Genomic DNA, 10,367 nt, shown 5'->3' with positions numbered 1-10,367 from the left:
CCTGGTTCCAATCATTAGGATCATTTTCAAACGCCTGTCGAGTTTACTAATGAATTAATCGTTTGAATCAGGTGTGTTGAGGAGAAAAAAAAAAAAAAAACAGAAAACACGCAGGACACCGGCCCTCAAGGACCGGACTTGGATTGGTTTGTAGACACTTTTAGAGGTGTGGAGAAAAAATTGTAATTTCCCTCATCATCTTTAACAGAGAACCTTGAGATGGATGAGCATGTTTTTTTTAATAACTACACTATATCGATCAATGGCTCTCAAGGCGGTAACGCGGGTGTGTAAGGCATTGCATTTAACTCTGGAAAAAAATGACTAATATGTGTTACAATGCATTATAATATACAATATAGCCCAAAAAATGCTCCTATACCCTTTACATTTATAATATTAATTGAAACAGTTTCAATTTACATTTTCCAGCATTCTAGGCATCATTTACAAGTTCAAGGGAGCAGTAATATTTATTTGGAGCACATAAATTGACTTCATTTAGTTTAACCTCTGGGTGTTTGGGGATTTTTCACGAGCCTGGTCTTATCACCCAATTTGGGCTGATATTCAAAGGGTCATAAGGTCCATCCATCCATTTTCTATCGCCGCTTATCCCCACAGGGGTCGCTGGCTTGCTGGTGCCTATCTCCGCTGGCTTCGGGCAATTGGCGGGGGACACCTTGAACTGGTTGCCAGCCAATCGCAGGGCACACAGAGACGAACGACCAATCACACACCCAATCACACCTAAGAACAATTTAGTACGTCCGATTCACCTGCCATGCATGTTTTTTGGAAGTGGGAGGAAGCCGGATTGCCCTGAGAGAATTCACGCGGGCTCGGGGGTATCATGCAAACTCCACACAGGAAGGCCGGAGCCAGGTGGATTTGAACCGGGAACTTTGAACTGTGACGTGCTATTCACTGCGCCACCGAGCTGCAGGTCATCAAATATAAATGCATTTTTACTATTAACCCCCAGTTCTTTGTACAGTGGCTTCAGCCCTATCCATATATATATATATATATATATATATATATATATATATATATATATATATATATATATGTTTTTTTTTTGGGGGGGGGGGGGGGTCGTTAATGTTCAAAAATTGTAACATTTCGATAATAGCAAAAGTAACCACGCTGTATATCTACATATTTGTGAAGTTAAAATAGGATTATTTTATATTTCATATTTAGGTTATTATGACTTTTGAAGACATTTGCTTTATGGGGATCCAAGCTAAGCCAATTAACAATGTCCTTGAAAGGATTGCAAATTTCATAAGTTGTCCGCTAGCGCCACCCGGTGGGAGTAGTGTAATGCCTTACATTTCAAATATAGTAATATTAGAATGTAATTACTTTGAAACGACAGTAATAGGTCATAAATAACGTTTACATTTATTATTACATTTTTTAAGTAACTTGAGCGTTGAATTTGTGCTTGGCACATGGACATCAGCAAAAACAAATGGCCACTGCACTGCCACCATGTTGGCATCAAGCAACGGATAAAAAGTCAAAGAGCTTTTTTTTCAAAGTGATTATAATTGGGAGTCAGTCAACACCTGCCCCGTTTTAAGATGGTTGCTGCAATAAATAAACAAAAACCTTTAGTGAAAACGTTTTATTTGGCATTTTCTTGCAAAAACATTATTTAAAAAAAACGCAAGCAAAGACTGACATATGCTGTACTTTTTACAGGCTTTTTTAAAGAGGGAGATCAAATATGAACAATGTAGTATTCCCTGGTGTGCAGTTTTTCAGAACACAGCAATGCACGACCAGCATGGCTAGAAGTAACAAAAATCAGTTCACAAAAAAGAAAAGAAAAAAACTATCTGATATTCACAAAACGGGCCCGGCGGAGGCGCCAGAGCCTGCATCAAACTCAAATCTTCTCTTCAAAAATACAGAACTTATCAATGTAAGCACACTTGACAACAATTTGAAACATACATATACACGCAAAACTGCAACACAACACAAAATACACACAAACATATTCAGTGTATTCGGCGGGGATCTGAACAAAAAAAAAAAAAAAAAGCAGGCAAAGCAGCTCAGCAAGCTGTTTGAATTTTGCCAGGCGACAGTCCGCTGGCATATTTACACACAGTACGAGAAACGGGCTTGACAGCAGTTTGGAACGGGCGTTTGTGTGTGTGTGTGTGTCTCATAAATAACATAATATATATATATAATACGTAACATTCACTCAAAAGACAGTGTGTGTGAGATTTTGTGTGTGTGTGTGTGTGTGTGAGACGGTGGGAATGTGTGACTGGAGTCCCTGCTGGTTTGCGATCGGCTCGTCCACGGCTCAATCTTGCTCACTTACACTACAACGACACAGCAATACACAGTTAATGGAATCACATCACTTTTTTTTTTTTGCTACTTTTCTTTAATTAGAACATTTAATGTTTTTCATTTGATAATAACTATAAGCTTGTACAATTGCTGTTTTATTATTGTAAAATAAAGATTTCTTTCAAAAAATGTTTCTGATAATGTGATGTCTTTTTTCTAATTTTTGTGAAATTCTAACTATTCTGGAGACAAACATTTAGCAATTTTTTGTAATATTGTCATATCATTTTTCCAACTACAACATTTTTGTTCTTGTGACTATGATTATCCTCAAAATTACAACATATGAGCAGAAGCGGCTAAGAAGATGGATGGATGGATATTATGACTATTCTATTAGCATTCCAATTTTGCTGTATGATCACAATTTTATTTTGGCAATTATAACTTACAAATTACAAATAAATAAATGGATTAAAAATGCAAATTAATTCTTGATACTGTATGAAATTGTACACACAAAAAACAACAAGTCTTTAACCTAAACATTACGATTTAATTGTCATTAAATTAGTACTTTACCCACATAAACCTTGTTCTGGAAACTGAGAAACTTTATCCTTACAAACATATTCTCTCAGAATTGTAATTTTATCCTCATAAAATTACAAACTTTTGAACATTATCATGACTTTTTGAGCATGACTTTTTCAGTATTACAGTGGTACTTCTAAATTACGAAATTAATTCATTCCGGCAGTCATTTTGTAACGTGAATCGTTCTTAAGTGGACCCCTTCATCAAAAACGGTAACAAATACATAATAGAATTACATTAGTGCATAATAATCAAAATATATCAAGTGAAAAAAAAACGCTCCTAAACCTTTTAAATTACTGTAATCATATTGATTGTAGCAGTTGAATAGCAGGTCATTTGTTAGCCTTGAGAATGGTGCTGGTCTGTTGGTGATGAGTGCAGAGAGAGCGACACATTTTTAGAATGTTTAATTTGTATGTTTTTATTTGACATTTCCAGCAATCCAGGAATGATTTACAAGTCCACGGGAGCAATAGCATTTATTTTTGGGATTGTTTTGAGCATGTAAGTTGACTTACATAAGTTTAGTTTAGTTTGGGATCATGCGAAGTACTTCCTGCGTGATGTCATTGCTGAAGTGCTAATGCCATGCTAACAATGCGAACATCAGACGCGACAACCTAAAGTGGTATGTTAAATTTGTGTTTTAATGTGAAATTTACAATGTTAGCTAATGCCAATTGTATGTTTTTTACTTCTATGGTATAAATAGTTGTTGGGAAGTGTGTTTGAAACCAGTAAAGATGAAGACCACAGTAACCCTCAACGCAAAAAACTATTGTGGGCATATTCATAAATGATAAATATGCATCACAAAGTGTAACAAATACGGGAGACATCACGGGTCGTTATAAGGTGTCTCGTGAATTACATACCAACAATTCTATTTAGAATTTCCTATCGTTGAGTTGAAACTGAGTAGCTGGAGGTCAAACGTTCTCACTACCACAAAGACTACATCGCCCACAATCATCCAGCAAAGACTACATCTCCCCAGAATCCCCCAGCAAAATGGCTGCTCATTAGAGCGCCTGGGCTGGAAATGTGGCGCGATCGATCAGCAGCAGTTACACGCAAGCTTCACCTAGGAGTTTTGCCCCGAAGACACCAATGGTTGGTGAATGTTCTCCGGTTTATGTTGCTTAATTTAGAGAAGATAGTTCCTGCGCTGCTTTCTTTTGTTGAATCAGCATTATACTGAACTCTGAGTTTGGTAGGTTTAAATGTTTGTTAAAAGCTTTAGGCGACTGATTTGCTTGTTAGATTTGTTACCTTGAAATATTTGATTTGTTTGACGTGGGCATTTCCTATGAATGACAGGTATTCTTTAAATTAATGATTAATTGAATTTGTTTTAACAAAAAATGGTTAATTCTTTGATTATATTCCTAGAAACTGTTTGAAATGTGAAATGTATTTGCTTCCTGTGCTTTAAAGGTTATCAACCTAATGATGATTCACGTGAAGCCAAAAAATGTGTAAATTGAAATTAAAAGTTGGAAAAGTGGACTCAAGAGTTGTCCCCGCGGGTCCCTTTAGAGTGAAATTAGGGTGGAATTTAACACCTATCGTTATCAGAGACAATATTTTTCCGCTGAGGCGTTCTGTGAGCTGAATTTTTGTAAGAGGAGACATTCGTAAGTAGACGTACCACTGTACAGTATAACTTCATCCACAAGGCACTGAATCCATCACATACACCTCAGACATACATTATTTTTGGTTATTTTTGCCCTTTTATTTCAACTATATACTTGTCAGATTCAGATTTTATTCTCATAAAATACAAATGTATTCTCCTTGATTTGATGAAGCTACTTCTAAATTCTACCTTCTAATTTACTCCTTAAATGGCAAGTAAATAAATAAAGTTACCTGCTCATTGGTGCCGTTTTTGTCTCCGTTGACGGCCTTGAGGAGCACCACGTCCTCGCTCTTGGTGTTGCCGTTGTTCTTCATCTCCACCACGATGTCGTCTTTGGTGGGCTTCTCTATGGAGCTGGAGGAGGCGGGGCCATTTTAGAAGCCGCTTACGAGGACGCTCACCTGAAAAACGGGGCCAACTCACATGTCCTGCTTTCTGGAGCGCCCGCACGGGATCTTGCCCTTCTTGTGCAGGAAGTAAAGCACGCTGCCCAGGATGGCCAGCAGCAGCAGGCACAGGATGATCACCACGATGATAACCCCGCTGCCCTCTGCTACTCAAACGGCACACAAAAAAATCCTGGCTAAAGGCAAACACGCTTCAACAAAAGCAATTACTGGCAACAAAAAGAAATTCAAACTAGGGATGGGCATTTGACTTCATTTCTGATTCAATTGATGTTCTAGGGCTGAATAATTCATAAAATTGTAATCGCTATCACGATATTGGCTAACGCGATTAATTAAGATGATCCTCTGCGATATTAACATTTAAAAAGTCTGCTATAGATGTCATTCTACCACCTGCTTTTCTCACCCTAATATATGGTTTACCAGTGTGAAATGGTGTTGAATTTCCTACCTGATTCCTAATATATACGGTGCAAGCTGTCTATTGAGATCCGTTTTGAAAAATCTGATGAGCAAAAAAATTGGACTAAATTTGGTTTGAAATGACAAACATTTACATTTTGACTGCTAATGTATTAAAATTTGGTTACAAATAATGTGCTTGGTTCTAAGGAGGTTTAATTTTTTTTTATTGGTTTGCAAGTAAGTTAGCTGTGTTGCCTTGTGTGTTTTTGCCATAGTTATTATTATTCACTTAATTTGTTTATTATTAGTTTATTCTTATTATGGACTCGGACGCTGGTTCAGTCTGCCCGCTTCTTTAACTGAAAATAATGTATTGACAGTCACATTCTGTTAGTGTGTGTTGCAGTTTTGAAGGCTATGTGTTAACTGTGGGGTTTCTGTTCTTTTCTGTTTTGGTCTCAAGTTGCGTTTCCTTTGCATCTGTCTTCTTTAGTGTGATTTTGTTCCACCTGTTGTCGGCGTGTTCCTGTCTCATTCAATCAATTTCCCCTGCCTCGTGTTCCCATCCAGCTGTTGCATATTTTCCTAGTTAGTCTGCATGTATTTAAGCCCCAGTTTTATTCTAGCTAGTTGTTGGGTTGTAGTCCAACGTCGTTGTCCATTCTTGTTCACACACAGGAATTTTACGAACACCGTCTTGCGCTACATGTATCTCGTCCTTTGTGTTCCACTACCTCACCGTTGTCCCCGAGAGTCTTAATTTTGTAGTTTCTATTTTGTTTGTGACTTTGCACCTGTTTTGTTCCTGTTGTTTTTGCCTCAACGTCAAATTTAATGATCTTTTTATTTGGACACCTTGGTCTGCCTGGATCAACTTGACCTGTGTATTATTTATCCAATAAATAAATAAATAAATAAACAAATTAATAAATGCAAACATGAAAGAAAAATGAAAAAAAAAATAATTGTAACACAAATGCATTAACAAAATGTTGACAAATGTGATTTTTATTGCTCCTTCATAAGACCAGCAGAAGTTTTGTCCTGAAAAAATACATTCAAAATTTACTTTAACATTTACTTCAAATGGGTCACTTTGACCCACAACGTTAATAGCAAAATTTCAGTTCCCTTTAGAAATGCATTTGTGTTTTTTGTTTGTCTGTTTGCATTTGTCTTACTCTTTCTAAAAATATCACACATGTAAAAAGATATAATTCTACCCTGATAACACTTTTGATAAAATTACGCCTTTATTGAAACGTAACAAGTTTATTGTCAATCTAAGATAAAGGTGTGGTCTTACTTTTCCTCATGTTACACGCTTTTCTTTTTTCAAGGTAGTTTACGTTAAAAAAATTTGCTGGTCACTTAATTTATTGAAACATAACAATTTTATTGTCAATATAAGATAAAGGTGTAATCTTACTTTTCCTCATGTTACACGCTTATCTTTCTTTATTCAAGGTAGTTTACATTAAAAAAATTTTTGCTGGTCACTGAATCTTTTTGCTGGTCACTTAATTTGATTCTCAGAAAACAATGTCTATCCCTAGTGTTGACAGAGAAATGGAACAGAAAGTTCAAAATGTGAAAAAAAAGGAGTGCTCCCGATTTCAGATGATGGCCATATCATCAGTACAGGTATCTCAAAACACATTCATCTTCATTGATTTGTTAATGGGATATTCAAATCAGCTTTCATGTGGGCATTAAAGGTATTCAAGGGAAAGATGCTTTAAAGAGCAACTGCATTGTTAGTTCCTGTCAGAAGAGGCCACTCATGCGTAATCTTCAAAAACGGACCCCTTTTTGGAAGCTATTTGCCCAAATGGCCCAGTGCTTCATATACGCACATATTCAACAGGAAGTGATGGCAGTAGGGATCAAAGAACATATGTGGCAGGCGGTAAAATTGGTAAAGCATCTGTGGCCGCCTGCTCAAACAAAGTTAAAGTCCAAATGTTGCCATTAATAGGAGCCTTTGTTGAAAAAGTGGTCAATGGGTGGCGGTACAGACTGGTGGGGTCGGTTTTCAGGAAGCAATTCTTATACTGTATGAACATATTTAACAGTTTTGCTCCCGTTGGGACAATGCGTCCCACAGGTTTTCAAAAATGGTAGTGGGTATAAGAATAGTAGCAATAAGATGAAATGGCATCCCAGCGGTTCATTACACAACTATCTACACATTATAGTGACAGTTTCCATACGCTTTTCCATACACAACAAGCCAGTGCTGGGCCCACTGTCAACAAGGTAGCTTGCGTTGTCAATTAACCATTTAGTACTGCGCAAATATATTGAGAATGTGTGCAGTATATGTGTGTTACAAGACTAAACATCTCTGGCACATGTATATTATTCTTATTATTACTATTGTGAATATTATAAAATACCAATGGGACAAGAAAACCCAGGGCCTGTAAGTGCGATTTTTTAACTAATTTTCCAAGCATCCTAGACTTATAAACAAGTAATATATGCCATAAATGTAATTCTTTTTTCAATAATTATTTAAAAAAAAAATCATTAGTGAAAGGGTTAAAGATAGGTGACAGGGAGACAATACCATTTTACCACCACACTTTGGACGCTTACAAGTTCGTCGCTTACACGTTAAACGCTAGACACAACACCCTTCACTTTGCGCCGTTCCATTCTGTTTTTCCGTAAATACAGTGGACCCCCGGTTTACGAACTCCCTCATTTACGAACATTTCGACTTACGAGCGTGGACCGCGGCATTTTTGTCCCCCTCATACGCACAAACCTTTCGTCTTACGAACAATCCGGTATGTTGGTCGACATGTTCGTACAATCAATTTCGCTTTGATGCAACAACTATTCAAGTGATCACGCTTGTCACGTCACCGCTGAACGCTATTGATCTTAAAATGTCACAGTCACTGTCTCAGTCACGGAGTCAAGGAGATGCCGATATGCTATTGGTCGATTAAGGTCATAGTCCCGGTCTCACTCACAGAGATGCGGATATGCTATTGGCCGGCGTCACGTCAATCACAGAAATGCCGATATGCTATTGGCCGAACACCTTTATCTAGCTTGATGGCACAGCTGGTCGGGATGGAAGGAAGGAGGGAATATGAGTGAAAAACGGAAGGAAGGAATGTTGTGAAGACAAACTTTATCTGTTAGACATGGCTTCTAAAATTGCAAGTGGCGGTAAAGGAAGAAGTAAGAGGATGATGACAATAGAAACCATGCAGGAGATAATAAAAAAAATACGAAGGAGGCGCACGCATAGTTAACCTTGCTCGTGAGTATGGCCGTAACGGCTCGGCAATCTTCTAAGGGCAAGACTTTCCTTGCCGGGGGACGGACCTCGATCGACAACAAAATGGAGAGGCTTCTTCTATTATGGATTAAAGAGAAGGAAATCGCCGGTGATATGTTCTAGTTTGAGAAAATAAATAAATAAATTCTGCGGGTTGGTCTCTGCTCCCCTCCACCTCCACCCAACTCAAGTCACGTCACCTCAAAATAAATGTCATTTTTCCTTTGTATGTTTACGTTATTTAATTTAACTGCACAGTAGATTATGTTACTAATTTTTAAAATGTGTATAAAATCGTGATGGTTTTCCCTAAGATTCTTGCACGCGTTGCCGGTCATTGTGTCCATACAATTGATTTTGCTTCACTACAGTAACGAAATCAACTGCTCACGCATGTCACGTTATCCCTGATATGCTATTGCTCTTATAAAGTCAAAGTCACTGTTTCAGTCACGGTGTCAGTCACGGAGATGCCGATATGCTATTGGTCGAACACCTTCATCTAGCTTGATGGCACAGCTGGTCGGGATGGAAGGAAGGAGAGAAAATGAGTCAAAAACGGAAGGAAGGAATGTTGTGAAGACTTTGCAAACTTTATCTGTTAGACATGGCTTCTAAAATTGCTAGTGGCGGTAAAAGAAGTAGTAAGAGGATGATGACAATAGAAACCAAGCAGGAGATAATAAAAAAAATACGAAGGAGGCGCACGCATGGTTAACCTTGCTCGTGAGTATGGACGTAACCGCTCGGCAATCTTCTAAGGGCAAGACTTTCCTTGCCGGGGGATGGACCGCGGTCAACAACAAAATGAGAGGCTTCTTCTATTTTGGATTAAAGAGAAGGAAATCGCCGGTGATAGGTTCTCCTTTGAGAAAAGTTCTCGTTTAAGAAAATAAATCAATAAATTCTGCGGGTTCATCTCCGCTCCCCTCCGCCTCCACCCAGCTCAAGTCACGTCGCCCCAAAGGTAAATGTCATTTTTCCTTTGTATATTTATGTTATTTAATTTAACTGTACAGTAGATTATGTTACTAATTTTTAATATGTGTATAAAGTCGTGATGTTTTTACCTAAGGTTTTTGCACGCGTTGCACGCATTCACTAATTAACATAGGTCCCATCCTGCACACACCTGAGTGGCTAAAAGACGACAGGATTGGCACTACAGTATACCATTAGCTACTTTTCTTCAAAATATCACCTAATAATAATAATCACCTGCAAGAGGCAGTAGTGAGAAAGACTTGACACCATTTGACAGAAAAAAAATCACAATTCTCACATAAAAATACGTTTAAAAAAATATAATTAAAAATTTAATAAAAATAATTATTTCTAACACTGTATGACTCACTACACATTATAATATTAGTGGATAAATGTGTCAATTAAGACATACATCTGCCCTTCAAAAAAAAAAAAAAAAGAAAGCAAGAAAGGAAAAGGAAAAAACAAAGTAGCTCATGGGAGGTTAGCTACTGGAAAGTAGATTTGGGCCAAAAATGTTTGGGCACCCCTGAACTTAATCCTCCCTCTCATGGATTCTACATCAAACGATTTCAACTCAAATCAAGTGAAAAAAAACAAATGTGCCAGAATGTTTTTTTTCAGTTATTTAGTCGGCTACAAAACGCGCGAGTGGACTTCGTAAGATCCCGTCATTAGTGTGAATTTTCACTCAGTCATT

At 37.6% G+C, this 10,367-nt stretch overlaps 1 protein-coding gene across 2 annotated transcripts in view; it reads right to left on the bottom strand.

The window, feature by feature from the left end:
* Nucleotides 1-1,621: 1,621 nt before the first annotated feature.
* Nucleotides 1,622-10,367, bottom strand: part of mcama (melanoma cell adhesion molecule a) — a 63,780-nt gene continuing 55,034 nt past the window's right edge. For both annotated transcript variants that reach the window (XM_088440685.1, XM_088440686.1), the window contains 3 exons: nt 4,991-5,120; nt 4,798-4,921; nt 1,622-2,351 (listed from right to left, as the gene is read on the bottom strand). In XM_088440685.1, coding sequence (XP_088296811.1) covers nt 2,343-2,351; nt 4,798-4,921; nt 4,991-5,120 — 263 coding nt within the window. In that variant the 3' untranslated portion in view covers nt 1,622-2,342. The remainder of the gene's footprint in view (nt 2,352-4,797; nt 4,922-4,990; nt 5,121-10,367) is intronic.

The sequence above is a fragment of the Hippichthys cyanospilos genome, chromosome 18 (genome assembly GCF_059441005.1).
Source record: "Hippichthys cyanospilos isolate Australia breed blue-spotted pipefish chromosome 18, RoL_Hcya_1.0, whole genome shotgun sequence".
NCBI classification, from domain to species: domain Eukaryota; kingdom Metazoa; phylum Chordata; class Actinopteri; order Syngnathiformes; family Syngnathidae; genus Hippichthys; species Hippichthys cyanospilos.
The sequence above is the reverse complement of the archived record's forward strand: the minus strand, read 5'-3'. Positions and strand labels throughout refer to the sequence as shown.